Source organism: Loxodonta africana, chromosome 20, assembly GCF_030014295.1.
Source record: "Loxodonta africana isolate mLoxAfr1 chromosome 20, mLoxAfr1.hap2, whole genome shotgun sequence".
NCBI classification, from domain to species: domain Eukaryota; kingdom Metazoa; phylum Chordata; class Mammalia; order Proboscidea; family Elephantidae; genus Loxodonta; species Loxodonta africana.
Genome location: NC_087361.1, coordinates 54,708,177 through 54,722,801, shown reverse-complemented (window position 1 = coordinate 54,722,801; position 14,625 = coordinate 54,708,177). Strand labels below are relative to the sequence as shown.

Genomic DNA, 14,625 nt, shown 5'->3' with positions numbered 1-14,625 from the left:
CCTCTATGGCAAGTATAAATTTGGTCCAATAGTGTGGATGAAGAGCCCAGGAATGTCCCCCTGAGCTCCCTAAGTTCCTCTAGAACTTCCTCTCTGAGACAAAAGCCCTGCCTGCCCACCTCGTCAGGAGGATTCAGTGCAGAAAGGCCAAGGGGGTGGTCTGACAGTGGAGAGGAGCAATTTTCCCAGGCTCTGCCTGTTTCTGGCAGGAGGTCATTGGTGGAGCATGCACACACACACAGACATCAACTAACAGACACACACACAGGCACAAACATGCCCTCACATACATACACTCACACACACACACAGACTTCAACTAACAGACACACACAGGCACAAACACACCCTCACACACACACATACACTCACACACACACAGACATAAACTAACAGACACACACACACACACAGGCACAAACATGCCCTCACAGACACCTACACACACACACACACACACACACACACACGCATACACAAAGACACACAGACACAAAGACAGACACACACAAATACACATTCGGAGACACACAGACACACAGACACAAACTCACAGACATACATGGACACACATGCACACACAGATACACACTCACAGACACACACATATTAGGGATCCAGTTCGTCTATTTGGTACCTTTGTGTGAATTAGAAAGAGGGTCCCATAGAACAGAGACCCTGTGGAACGAAACTCAAATTCTTAAAAAGCCCAGACTTACTGAACCAGCTGAGACTGACTAGAAGACTCCCGAGACTATCGCCCTGAAATACCGTTTTAAACCTTGAACTGAAACTACCCCCTGAGGTCACCTATAAGCTAAATAACAGATCGGTTCATAAAATAAAGAATATCTCCTGTGAGTACTACGCTCCTTTAAAAGATCTGTATGAGGCCAAATGGTCGACAATCACTCTAAAGCAAAGCTGAGAAGGGAAGAGGGCAGGGAAACTAGATTACTGGAAATGGAACAACCAAAACAGAAATAACGAGAATGCTGACACTCTGTGGAAAACATAACCAAATGTCACTGAGCAACCTGTGCAGAAATGGTTAAATGGGAACCAATTTGCTGGGTAAACTTTCACAGAAAACACAATAAAATATTACTCAAAAAAAAGAAAGAGGCGTCCCTCTGGAGGATGGGGCCTCTCGGGAGCAGGCCTGTCCCTCTGTGGAGCCATACGGGGAGCATACACACACAACCACACAGGACAGCCCAGCCTCCAGTGCCTTACATGGACAGACAGGGGCTTGTCTGTGGGTGTGTAGGTGCGAGGCGGTAAAAACAGCAAAGAGAAAACGTGGCTTTTTCCTGAATCTTGCGCAGCTTCCTGCCCGGCAATACCCAGGGCCCATACAGCAGGCCCCGCCTTCCGTGAGGAGTCCCTCTGTGCAATGAGTTACCTGTTGGGGTAGGTGACGTGACATGGCACTTTGCCCGTGTAATTCTCATTAAGCCAGCGATTCGCCAGTGCTTGCTGAATATTCGGCCTCTTCACGGGATCTGGTTCCAGGAGGGAGCGCAGGAAGGTGATGGCTCCTGTGAAGACAATGGCAAAGGGACGCCCACGTCACCAGCTGCAAACAGAACACCTGCCTGCCTGTCCCATGCTCACCCCAGCCACTGCTGCGCAATCTGTTCTCTGAGTCTTTGGACAAGCTCAGTAATTCATTGAGCCTGGATCCAGCCCCACCGCCCTCCAGGCACGTGAAGTTTTTGAGCCCCGTTTCTTTCTCGCTCTTTAAAAAAAAAGAGGTGCCAGAAGTCCAAAGGTGCTTGCTTAAGGTGTACAACCGGCACGTGATCAAGCAAAAACTGGCTCAGGCCTCCCTGTGCCTGTACTTCTCAACGCAGCCTGCAGTCTTTCTTCTTGTTTAGAAGTCAGCCAGAGAAATGGGTGTTCTATGTACAGGCTCGAGCAGATAAAAGAAAATAAAACAGAAAGTGCTTATGCTCAAGGCAGAGTCTGAGCACTCAGAAAGCAACCAGAAGGGTGAAAAAACAAACCAAACCAAATCCACTGGCCTCGATTTGATTCCCGCTCATAGTGACCCTATAGGACAGAGTAGAACTGCCCCATGGGATTTCCAAAGAGCAGCAGGTGGATTCCAACTGCCAACCTTTTGGTGAGCAGCCAAGCTCTTAACCACTGTGCCACCAGGCTCCAGAAGGGTAAAAGGCACTCTAAGTTAGACCCTCAATGAGGACCAGGCAGCATTTAATCTGTTGTGTCAGGGGCTGGCTCAACGGCAGCCAACAACAGCTTGGTCTTGACCGTGTGACAAGCAGAGTCTCAAGGGGCCTGGGAGGTCCTGCTTTTGGGTCCTTTCTTTTAAAGCCATCTTGGTGGCTGCCAACTTTTTCCCAAACTCCATGGACTGATGATGGAGCACCAAGACTGAGGCTCACACCCACTTAGCCAAATAGACCAGGCCCCCACGACACCAGAGAGTACCCCATGACACCAGAGAGCTGCCCCCATGACGCCAGAGAGCTGCAAGTTTTTATTAAAGTGTTAAGTCAACTCCGTATAGTGAGTGACTCGAGTTTTAAAATTCTAGTTCGTGTAGAAAGTTCTGGCAAGTGCCACACTGTGAACCCATGGCCTGATGGGCCCCCTCCTTTCGTGCTCTCCCATAAAACAAAGGTGCTGCTAGGGTGAAATGCATGTAATGAAGTGTGCCCTAATTCTTCTGCCAACCGAGGTTCACTGCAGTCACATCAGATCCGCTGAGCATGGGGCGCGAGGAAAGGAAACGAGAAACAGTTGACAAAAATACGAAAGCCCTATAACCCCTTTCCTCCCACCTCCAGCAAAGGAATCTTCCAAATGTCCTAGTTGTTTCATTAAGCAAACCTTCTCTAAGCTCACGTTGTCTGTCCAAGCACTGGGGATACGAAGCCAGTTCATCTCTAAGTAGAATATCTGCATCTTTTAAGATTAAGCTGCTGTAACAAAAAATACCACAAGCGGGTGGCTTTAAAGAACAGAATTTAGTTCATTGCAGCTCAGGAGGCCAGAATACCGAATTCAGGGCATGTCTGTAGGAGAAGGGACTTCCCTATCTATTTCAGCTTCTAGTTTATTGTTGTTAGGTATTGTCGAGTTGGTTCCAACTCATAGCAACCCTACAACGGAACAAAACACTGCCTGGTCCTGCACCATCCTCACAATCATTGTTATGCTTGAGCCCAGTATTGCAGCCATTGTGTCAATCCATCTCATTGAGGGTCTTCTTTTTTGCTGACCCTCCACTTTACCAAGTGTGATGTCCTTCTCCAGGGACTGATCCCTCCTGATAACATGTCCAAAGTACATGAGATGAAGTCTCCCCATCCTGACGTCTAAGGAGCATTCTGGCCGTACTTCTTCCAAGACAGGCTTGTTTGTTTTTCTGGCAGTCCATGGGATATTCAATATTGTTCGCCAACACCACAATTCCAAGATGTCAATTCTTCTTCAGACTTCCTTATTCACTGTCCAGCTTTCGCATGCACTGGGGTGACCGAATATATCATGATGGCTTGGGTCAGGTGCACGTTAGTCTTCAAAGTCCCATCTTCCAGTAGCTGGCAGCAATGCTTGGCACTCCTGGGCCTGTAGCTGCATCGGCTGTGTGTTTCTGTCTCCACGCGGTGTCTTCTCCCCCCAAGTGTGTCTCTGTGTCTATTCTCCTCTTTTTTATAAGGCTCCTCTCAGAACAGATTAGGTTTTCGGCCTGCCCTACTCTGATAATGACCTCATTAACAAAACAAAAAACTCCTATTTCCAAATAGGATCATATTTACAGGCACTGTGGTTAGGACTTCAACATAACTTTTTGGAGGACACAATTCAATCCATAAGAGATTATAACAATGAAGACAATTGCCCAGCATAGGCAAAATATGTTTATAACATGAGCCAAGGTCACGGGCTATGAAATTGTTCAGCATGCACACAAGTGAACAAAGAATGACAGAGATCGCTTCAAAACAAAGACAATCTGTCTTGCTATAGCTCTAAGCCCACAAAGTGGCATATCTTCCTTCCACATTCCTTATCTGACGGAGCACTGTCACGACGCTGTCACGATATAAGAAATGGTCTTTTACTCAGCTTTGTGCATGATATCCAACTTCCAACATACAAGACAACAGACCCTAAGAAAATTCACCTTAATTCTCCTGGTCCCAAACTTTTCTCTCCTGCTCTGTAAAGCTATTTTTCAGTTTTCTAAGATAATCTTCCTTTTGAGGAAAGGTCATAAACATTCTCCCTTTCTCACGGACTTCAGCTGTCATTTTAATGTTGTCCTTTAAAGAACAGGGGTGGGGGTGCTTTTCTGTTACCCAGATTTTGCAGAAATGCTGCCATCAAAGGAGGTGCCAGGTGTGATGCTGGAATGGACCCAAGAGAAACAGCCCTGGCTACTCATGCCGCCAGGTACCTTCCCAGGGCGGGTGCCTTAGCTTCCTAGGGCTGCTGTCACAAAATATCACAAAATGGTGGCTTTAAAGAATAGAAATTTATTTTCTCACAGTGCGATGGTTCATTTTGTCAACTCAGCTTGGCTATGGTTCCCAGTGGTTTGCCCAACCACTAGACTAGCTGCTGTTCCATAATGTAACCTAACTGAAAGCCCTCTTTCAAGTATTAAAAAGCAAAGACGTCACTTTGAGGACTAAGGTTCACCTTAACCAAGCCATTGTATTTTCAATCGCATCATGTGCATGTGAAAGCTGGACCACGAATAAGAAAGACCGAAGAATTGACACCTTTGCATTATGGTGTTGTCGAAGAGTATTGAATAGCCCACGGACTGCCAGAAGAATGGAGAAATCTGTCCTGGAGGAAGTACAGCCAGAATACTCCTTAGAAGCCAGGATGGCCAAGACTTCATCTCATGTATTTTGGACGTATTATCAGGAATAACCAGTCCCTGGAGCAGGACATCATATTTGGTAAAGTAGAGGGTCATTGAAAAAGAAGAAGACCCCCAATGAGATGGATTGACACAGTGGCTGCAACAATGGGCTCAAGCATAACAATGATTTTGACAATGGTGCAGGACCGGGCAGTGTTTCGTTCTGTTGTACACAGGGTCACTATGAGTTGGAACCCACTCGAAGGCACCTACCAACAACAATGTAACCTAATATGTAATGCAACCACCTTCCATGATGTAACCAAATGTAATATGATCAATCAATCAGTTGAAAGGGACTGTCTTAGGGTGTGGTCTTCTTCCAGATTATAAATCGGTATATGGCAGAACTGGACCCCTTTCTCATCTCTGCATTCTACCTGTTTCCTGACCCACAGATCTTGGGACACAAGCCTGCAGGAGTCTCCAGCCTGCGGCCTCATCTGTGGATTTTGGACTTCCCGGCCCCCACAATCCCTTGAAGTAAATCTTTATGTTTATGTGTGTATATAAACATACGTGTGTGTGTGCATGTGCATATACATACACACACATGCACACACACATATATGTACATTTTTGGAGCCCTGGTGGCACAGCGGTTAAGAGCTCAGCTGCTAACCAAAAGGCCAGCAGTTCAAATCTACCAGCTGCTCCTTGGAAACCCTGCGTGGCAGTTCTACTCTGCCCTCTATATAACCTACACATATGTCGCTTGTTCAGTTTTTCTAGAGAATCCTGAGACACATAGGGCTGAAGGTTAGGAGTCCAAACTCAGGGTGTCGGCAGGGCCCTGCTTTCTCTGAATGCGCTAGCGAAAGATCCTTGTTTCTTTCAGCTTCCGCAGCCCCAGGCGTCTCTCGGCATTCCCTGGCTTACAGTTGTATTTCCACAAGGTGCCTTCCTCCTGTCTGTGACTCTGTTTCCGTGTCTGCCCTTCTCTTTTAAAACATCGTTCATAATGGGTGAGGATTAGGGCCTACCCACTTCAGTATCACCTCCTTAACTGATAAGATCTGCAAAGAAAAGCCCTATGTCCCCAAACAAGGTCACGTTCACCATTGCAGGGGTCAGACAGAGCCTCAACATCCTGGACACAGTGCAGTCAACGACTGTGAGCAGATGTGCAGACCCCAGTCCTGAAGCACCTCTAACACCCTAAGTCTTATACTTGTGTCTCAAACTGTCCATATGTGCTTCAGTGGTGTGCAAAAGCAAACAGAACTCAGAAAGAAAAAAGAGATTCCTCTTTTTGGAAACTCTATCTCCCTTCTCTCAATTCCCTGAGCACTGCAAGAGTCATCTGGGTGGTTATTTTACCTCATGGATGCTTAACCAGGGACACAGTCAAAGGAAAAAGATGTGGGCTTACTAAATCAGAGTGGGGGGAGCGAGAGCCTACTGAGAGAAGGATATCTGAGACATCTCTGTCACTTAGCCTCAAAGGACCTGAGCCAACACCCAGGCTACTGTCAGGGTTTTTCTAAGGACGATTAACAGAACAGCTAAGGACAAACCGGATGTGCATTTTGGTTCTATTTTCATAACCAAGCACTCGGCATCTTTACAAACTGCTGATGGGCACACGTGATTTTAGTTCAAATCTCTACTGACAAATTTTATTTCTTTGGGTGTTGCAAACATCGCATTACTCTCCAAAGAGAACTCTAAACACACTCTAAGAGTTCTCTTTTGAAATAGGAGGCAGGGTCTGGAAAATCTCTGCCTCAAAGCAAAACGGATGAGAACAGCCCCATCTAGTCTACTTCCCCTGGTGGGGAAATGGTTAAGCACTCGGCTGCTAACCAAAAGGTTGGTAGTTTGAAGCCACCCAGTGACTCCAAGGGAAAAGGATCTGGTGATCTGCCCTCATAAAGATTAAACCAAAAAAAAAAAAAAACACTGCCATGGAGTCAATTTCGACTCATAGCGACCCTATAGGGCAGGGTAGAGCTGCCCCATAGAGTTTCCAAGGAGCGCCTAGTGGATCTGAACTGCCCACTTTTTGGTTAGCAGCTGTAGCACTTAACCACTACGCCACCGGGGTAAAGATCACAGCCCAGGAAACCTTATGGGGGCAGTTCTACTCTGTCACCTGGGGTGGCTGAGCTGAAAATCGACTCTACGGCACCTGACAACGACATCCCCCTGCCTCCCAGGTCCTGGAAAGCCAGGTATGGCCCCACGTCACCCTGCACTCCTGATTGCTATCACTCAGGATCCTCACTCAGGCCTGGAGGGTCTCCATGAGCCATGTGGTTTGGTCCCCATCATGATCAACACAACATAGGGTGTGCATTCCTCCCACCCAAAGCTCACTGCCCTCCATGAATCATCTGCTTCTCAATGTCTGGACTGTGTGTGGGCACACTGACGCTGTGCCAATGGAACAGGCTGCAGGAAGCTGACACGCCATCAGACCCTTCGTGTTCATGTAGCACACTGGATGCCAGTGGACACCCGTCCCCACCCCTGCTCCTTCCTTGTCATTCCCAGGCTAATGCAGCCACAGAATTATTTGACAGTCAAGTGCTATGGATTAAATTGTGTGCCACGATATTGTGGTGGAGTCCCTGGGGCAAACGGTTGTCGAGTTCGGCTGCTAACCGAAAGGCTGGAGGTTCGAGCCTACTCAGAGGCACCTCAGAAAAAACGTCTGGGGACCAACTTCTGAATAAATTAGTCATCGAAAACCCCGTGGAGCACAGTCCTACTCTGACACAAATGCAGTCACCATGAGCAGGGTGAATTAACCAGCAGGCATGGTATGGCACCAGCTCGCACTGAACAGAGTATGTATGGGCTTAATTGTGCCAATCTGTGGTGAGCAGTTTCACACGGGTTTCACCACATCTTTGACCCAGTAGGGGACAGCTAAAATTGTGCACTGCAGGTTGGTGGGAAGGCACAATTGGACCGGTGCATACCTTTTTTTGGGTAATCCGGCCCTGGCCATGAGTCAGAATTGACTCGACGGCCACTGTGGTGGATACCTATGGATGTAATCCCGTTTGGAAATAAGGTTTTCTTTGTTACATTAATTAGATCATACCCACGTAGGGTGGGTCCTAAACCTAATCATTTCTGAGTGTTAGAAAGAGCAGATTAGACATAGTATACACACACACAGAGGATGACAGAGGCTGTCTGAGGGTTGTCTACAAACCAAGGAACCAGAATGCTCAGGGCTACTGACACAGCCGAGACCGTGGTGTGGACTTCAAGCCTCCAGCACTGCAAGAAAATAATTTTCTATTCTTTAAAGCCACTCGCTTGTGGTACTTCTGTTACAGCAGCACCAGGTAACTGAGAAATCGAGCATTCTCAGAAGTTTTGATCAGCATCGGCTCAGCCCTCACAAATGCGAACACGTCACCCTCAGCTTCACATCTCCTGATCTGGGGTGACTGTTTGGGATGTATGATAAATACTAACACGGAGGCGTCATGATGAAAAGGTAAGATGCCTGAACGATTTATAAACCATAAGGCATTCACTACTGTATGATATACAAGTACCAAGTGGCAGAAAGAGAAGCTGTCTAGAAGAAAGAACTGAAAAGGCCCCCAAAAGCTTACGTTTTCAAAACATCGTCAATTCTCAGAATGTGGGGTTTCTGTATTTGCAAATTCGCCTACTCGCTAAAGTGTATTTGTAACCCCAAAATCAGTACTCTGGGCACCTTTGCAATCCCTCACAGATACTCACAGAACGGTGGAAAATTCTCGTCACCTGACATGTGTGTTCCCAGATGAGGTGGAACAGGGTGACGCTCTGCCTTCTGGCTTCAGCTCTCATGTTGGAAACAAACGTCCTTTGTGCCATCCATTTAGGGACACATTTTTTGCGCTTTTTTTTGTTGGTGGTGATGATTTTTCTACTTAGAACGTCCCCCAAGCATATGCTGAAGTGCTATCTGGTACTCTTAAGCACAAGAAGGCTGAGATGTGCCTTATGGAGAAGATACACGCATTAGATAAGCTTCATTCAGGCGGGAGTTACAGTGCTGTTGGCTGTGAGTTCAATGTTAACAACTGAGCAATGTATATTCAACAAGGTGCTCCTCTAAAGAAACACATGTAAAACAAGGTTATGTATTGACTGGTTGATGAAAATGTGTAACCAGAGGATCACAGAAACCTCTCCTTGAATTTCTTCATGGAGCCATGGTTCAGTATTTACTGATTCAGTGTAGGCAGGGGCTTTATAGAACATTAACTACTGTGAATAATGAGAATCAACTGTATGTGGTAGAAACAAGGGCAATGCTTCGGAAACCTGCACTGCGGGCTCACAAGGTCAATGACGCTCTTTTTTTCCAACTCAGATTTGGTGAAAACCCTTTTGTTATGGATTGAATTGTATCCCTCCCCCAAAACGTGTGTCAGCTTGGCTAGGCCATGATTCCCAGTACTGTGTGATTGTCCACCATTTTGTCATCTGATGTGATTTTCCTATGTGTCCTAAATCCTACCTCTATGATGTTAATGAGGCAGGATTAGAGGCAGTTATGTTAATGACGCAGGATCTACAAGATTAGGTTGTGTTTTAAATCAATCTCTTTTGAGATATAAAAGAGAAAAGCCAGCAGAGAGACATGGGGACCTCATACCACCAAGAAAGCAGCGCCAGGCACAGAGCACGTCCTGTGGACTGAGAAGCTCCTAGACCAGGGGAAGAGTCATGACAAAGACCTTCCCCAGAGCTGACAGAGAGAAAAAGCCTTCCTCTACAGCTGGCACTCCGAATTTGGACTTCTAGCCTCCTAGAATGTGACAGAATAAATTTGTTTGTTAAAACCATCCACTTGTGGTGTTTCTGTTACAGCAGCACTAGATAACCAAGATATCTTCTAAATTCATATAAAACAAAAGAGTGAAGACGTGAAGAACTCATTACAAATATGAGTGAATTCTATCACTGATGAATCATCAAACTAATAAAGATGCATGTCAGTGAGGCAGTTAATAAAACTGGCATATTTTCAATTTGGATTGAGATTACACAAAACACAAGGACAATGGATATTTATGCCAGAGCGTCAGTAAATATCCCCAAATCTGGGAGGCTTCCTGATGCTAGATAATAAACCAAGAAAAAGGAGGGAGGCACACAGTAGAGCAGGAAAACCCAGGTTCAGGGGTCAAGGAGACATAAATTCAAAACCAGAGAAGCTACCTCATTTCTCTAAGACTCAGTTTCTTCACTGGTAAATTGGGAATAACAATACAAGAAGGGCTGTTTCGAGAAGAAGAGATAATATCAAAAGCACCTACAAGCACCTACACAGGGTCATTCAATAAGTGTCAACTACTCTTGTTACTGGCAAACTACTATTCTCAGATGTAATCAGATGGTATCATAAATAAAGGTGGGCTAGGCTCGTTGGCCACCTCCCATCTGTCAGTTTGTCATACTGTGGTGGCTTGCATGCCGCTGTGATGCTGGAAGCTATGCCACCAGTATTTCAAATACCATCAGGTTTCAGTGGAGCTTGTACACTAAGACTAGGTGGCCAGGTGATCTACTTCCAAAAATCAGCCAATGAAACCTCATGGTTCACAACAAGACATTGTCCAACTTGCTTGCTTTGGACACGTCATCAGGGGAAATCAATTAATTGCTGGAGAAGGACATCCTGTTTGGTGAAGCAGAGGGCCAGTGAGGGCAGGGGAGGCCCTCAGTGGGATGTACTGGCACCATGGCCACAACAACGGACTTGAACACACTGGCAATTATGAGGATGGTGCAGAACGGGGCAAGGTTTCCTTCTGTCGTACATAAAGGTCACCATGAGCCAAAACAAAATCAACCACAGGTGTCTGTCTAACTAGGCTGGTTGGAAGGAAAAGGAGATAAATTTGCTGAGATGCAATGGGTTGGAAAATGGGCGCTGTCAGAAGAGCAGCAGCTGATCTCCAAACCCAAAAGCATTCCCCCATAAACAAGATGAGACGCCTCGGGCTACGTCAGCGACTGGCTCACAGCTCTGGGCCCTAGCGTGCCTGGCCATTCCCAACCCTGAGCAGCTGAATGGCTGCAGGCTACCTTTCCAGGCCTCACACGCTGAGTCAACAACACAGCTTCACTGAGCGTCCGATGAGTGCGGGCACCATGCTTGCTACCTAACACAAAGGGTTAAAGTCCTAGTTGAGAGATATTATACATCCCAACAGTTTAAAAAATAAAAGTTCAGATCCCAACTGGAAAATCAGGTATAGAAACACGAAGTGTGCCTGACAGGCGAAGATAACTAAGTCCTGCAGGAACGAGAAGACGTTTAACAAGCACACACAGGTCAAAGCAAAGCTGTCGGCTCAAAGCAGGCACAATGAAATTGATTGAACACTTTTTAATATTTCTGTCTTGGAATTACCTTCAGCCTATTTTTTAATATCTTCAGGATGCAACTTTTTCTCCTCTATAGGTAAACTTATTTAGGTGAAAATATACACAGTCATACACCATTCCAACGATTTCTACATGTACAACTTGGTGAAATTGAGTACATTCTGTGAGTTGTGCAAACATTCTCACTCTCCTTCTCCACATTTGTTCAACCACCATTGACTTAGACTCACTGCCCCTGAGCTTCTCATCTAACCTTCGAGTTGCTATTATCAATTTGATCTCATGTAGACAATTATTTAAAAGAGCACAATGCTCAGTTACAGAAGCTTCCTAGACATATCCAAACAACTCTTGGGATTGATTTACTGGGTCAAAAGGCTTAGGACCATGGTCTCGTTGGACAACTCAATTGGCATAACACAGTTCACAAAGATAATGTTCTCCCTCCAAGTTGGGTGAGTAGTGTTTGGGGTCTTAAAAGTTTGCAAGCGGCCATCTAAGATACAACTATTGGTCTCTACTCGTATGGAGCAAAACAGAATGAAGAAAATCAAAAAGCACAAAGAAGAAACTAGTCCACGGGACTAAAGGACCACAGGAACCACAATCTCTTCAAATCTGAAACCAGAAGGACAAGATGGTGCCCAGCTTCCACTACCAACCGTTCTGACCAGGGACACAATACAAGGTCCCAGATAGAATGGGAGAAAATTGTAGAACGAAACTTGAATTCCTTAAAAAGTCCACACCTACTGGGCTGATAGAGACTAGGGGAACCCCCAAGACTATTGCCCTAAGATACCGTTTGAACTTGGAATTGAAGCTATTTCTGGAGGCCACCTTACAGCCAAATAATAGACTGGCTTACAAAATAAACAGTATCACCTGATTAATGTGCTCCCTTAAACAATTATACTAGACCAAATGGTCAACAGCTACTCATGAGCAAAGAGGAGAAGGCAAGGAGGGGAAGGGAAGCTAGGTCAATGGAAAAAGAACAAAAAGAATGGAAATAAGGAGAATGCTGGCACACTATAACAACTGTTACCACTGCCCTGGAACAATCTGTGTAAAAACTGTTAGAGGGGAGCCTAATTTGCTGTGTAAACTTTCGCCTAAAACACAAGAAAATATTATTAAAAAAAAAGCTCACGATGCTCAAGGTGGATCTCTTGGGGTAAATTTAATTTTCACAATCAAAAACCACTTAGAGCCCTGGCTGCTAAGCCCGGGGTAATATTAAAAAAATAAAATTAAAAAAAAAAAACCTGTTGTCATGGAGTCGATTCCGACTCATAGAGACCCTATAATAGAGTAAAACTGCCCCATAGGGTTTCCAAAGAGCATCTGGTAGATTCGAACTGCCAATCTTTTGGTGAGCAGCCAAACTCTTAACCACTGTGCCACCGGGGCTCTGGGGAGAAATTACAGGGGGTTAAGAACACGGTTCTGCAGAATGACACTGATCTTCCTGTACTATTAACCTGCCTGCCCTTGCCTGAATGCTTCTTATGGATCCAATTGTGTCCCCCCAGAATACGTGTTGAAATCCTAACCCCTACATCTGTGGAGGGGCCCTGGTGGTGAAGTGGTTAAGCGTCTGGCTACAAACCAAAAAGGTCAGCAGTTCGAATCCACCAGCGACTCCTTGGAAACCCTGAGGCAGCTATACTCTGCCCTGTAGGGTCACTATAAGTCGAAATTGAGTAGATGGCAACGGGTTTTTTTTATACTTGTGGATGTAATCCCATTTGAGAATCCGGTTTTCTCTGTTACGTTAACGAGGTCGTATCAGTGTTGGGTGTGTCTTAAATCTAAACACTTTTGAGATCTAAAAAAGTGCAGATTAGACAGGAAAGCAGGTACATACAATCAGAGGAAAGACAAATGCCAGGAGGAGATCACCAAGGAACACCGAGAAGAATGCTAGAGAAGCTGAGACAGGATTTCCCCCCAGGGCAGACAGGGAAAGCCTTCCCCTAGAGCTGGCACCCTGAATGCAGACGTACAGCCTCCTGAGCTGTGAGACAATGAATCTCTGTTGAAGTCATTTGTGGCATTTCTGTTACTTAAGCACTTAGGAGACTAAGACAATACCCGACCCACCCCAGCAGTGATCAGTGGCTCTGAAGGAGCCCGCTAGACAAATATTTCAGGTTTCCCACCTCCTAGACAGGTGGAAGGTTGGCATGTCCCCAGCCGCTTTAAGTTGGGTGAGGCCAGGGCCGGGTTATCCAATGAGCAAGACACTCACGTTCCCAATCGTGCCTTCCCACCAATCTGCAGTAAACAACCTCACCCAAAGCCTAAAACATGCCTGCACTGTAGGCATTTACAGAATAAATGAAGGAATGAATGAATGAATGGACAAGCATTCCACATTGTGCCCTGTGGTGTTTTCACGTTTCGGAAAGCTCCCTGTTAGTAGTTAGGTGCCGTGTGACAGAGGAGAACTGCCCCATCTAGGTCTGTCTCTCACAGAGCCTCTGGGTGGGTTCCAACTGCCAACACTTTGGTTAGCAGCCAAGTGCTTAACTACTCCCCCACCGGGACTCCTTCTCTGAAAGCCGTAAAAGCTAAATATAGCAGTTCAGCGACGTTTTACCCATGCTCTGACTCCAAGAGTTAGGGCCCTGAGTACACAAACGACAGAACCCTAACACAGCTCCACGAGTACATCGTACGTTCTTTGCTTCCAGCCTCCAGAGCCTACCTCCCCAGCAAAGGAGAAAGCAGAGGCAGAATGAACTAACTGTATACAGGAGTGCATTCAGCTTGGGTTCCGGTGCGTAAGCACACTTCCATGGCCAGCTTCATGACTGCTCTAGGAACTCAAAGGAAAAACACACAAGCATAGTAAATTAACAACACTCTATTTTAATCACACACGCCACCACCACCCATCTGTCAGTTTGTCGTCCTGCGGTGGCTTGCATGTTGCTGTGATACTAGAAGCTCTGCCACTGGTATTTCAAATACCAGCAGGGTCACGCATGGCGGACAGGTTTCAGTGGAGCTTCCAGACTAAAATGGACTAGGAAGAAAAGCCTGGTGATCTACTTCCAAAAATTAGCCAATGAAAACCCCATGTGTCACAACAGAATAGTGCTTGACAATGAGTCCTCTAAACTGGAAGGCACTCAAAATACACAGTGGTCATAACAATTGCCAACATTTGTGAAGATGGCCTAGAACCACGCAACATTTCATTCTGTTGTACAGAAAGTCTAAGTGAGTCAGAGCTAACTTGACAGCAAGTAACAACAATAACCACGTATATAACAACTTGAAGGCAACGGATTACTGTTTTTTTCAAATGCCTCATCTCAGTGAAATTGAATTTATTCTAAGGGATCAAGGCCAAG

General features: G+C 45.8%; 1 protein-coding gene across 1 annotated transcript in view; it reads right to left on the bottom strand.

The window, feature by feature from the left end:
- The window catches only part of HUNK (hormonally up-regulated Neu-associated kinase), a 134,067-nt gene that overhangs the window by 27,685 nt on the left and 91,757 nt on the right, over positions 1–14,625 (bottom strand). Inside the window, exon 6 of the mRNA XM_064273184.1 lies at positions 1,406–1,541. Within this exon, the coding sequence (XP_064129254.1) occupies positions 1,406–1,541 (136 nt within the window). The remainder of the gene's footprint in view (positions 1–1,405; positions 1,542–14,625) is intronic.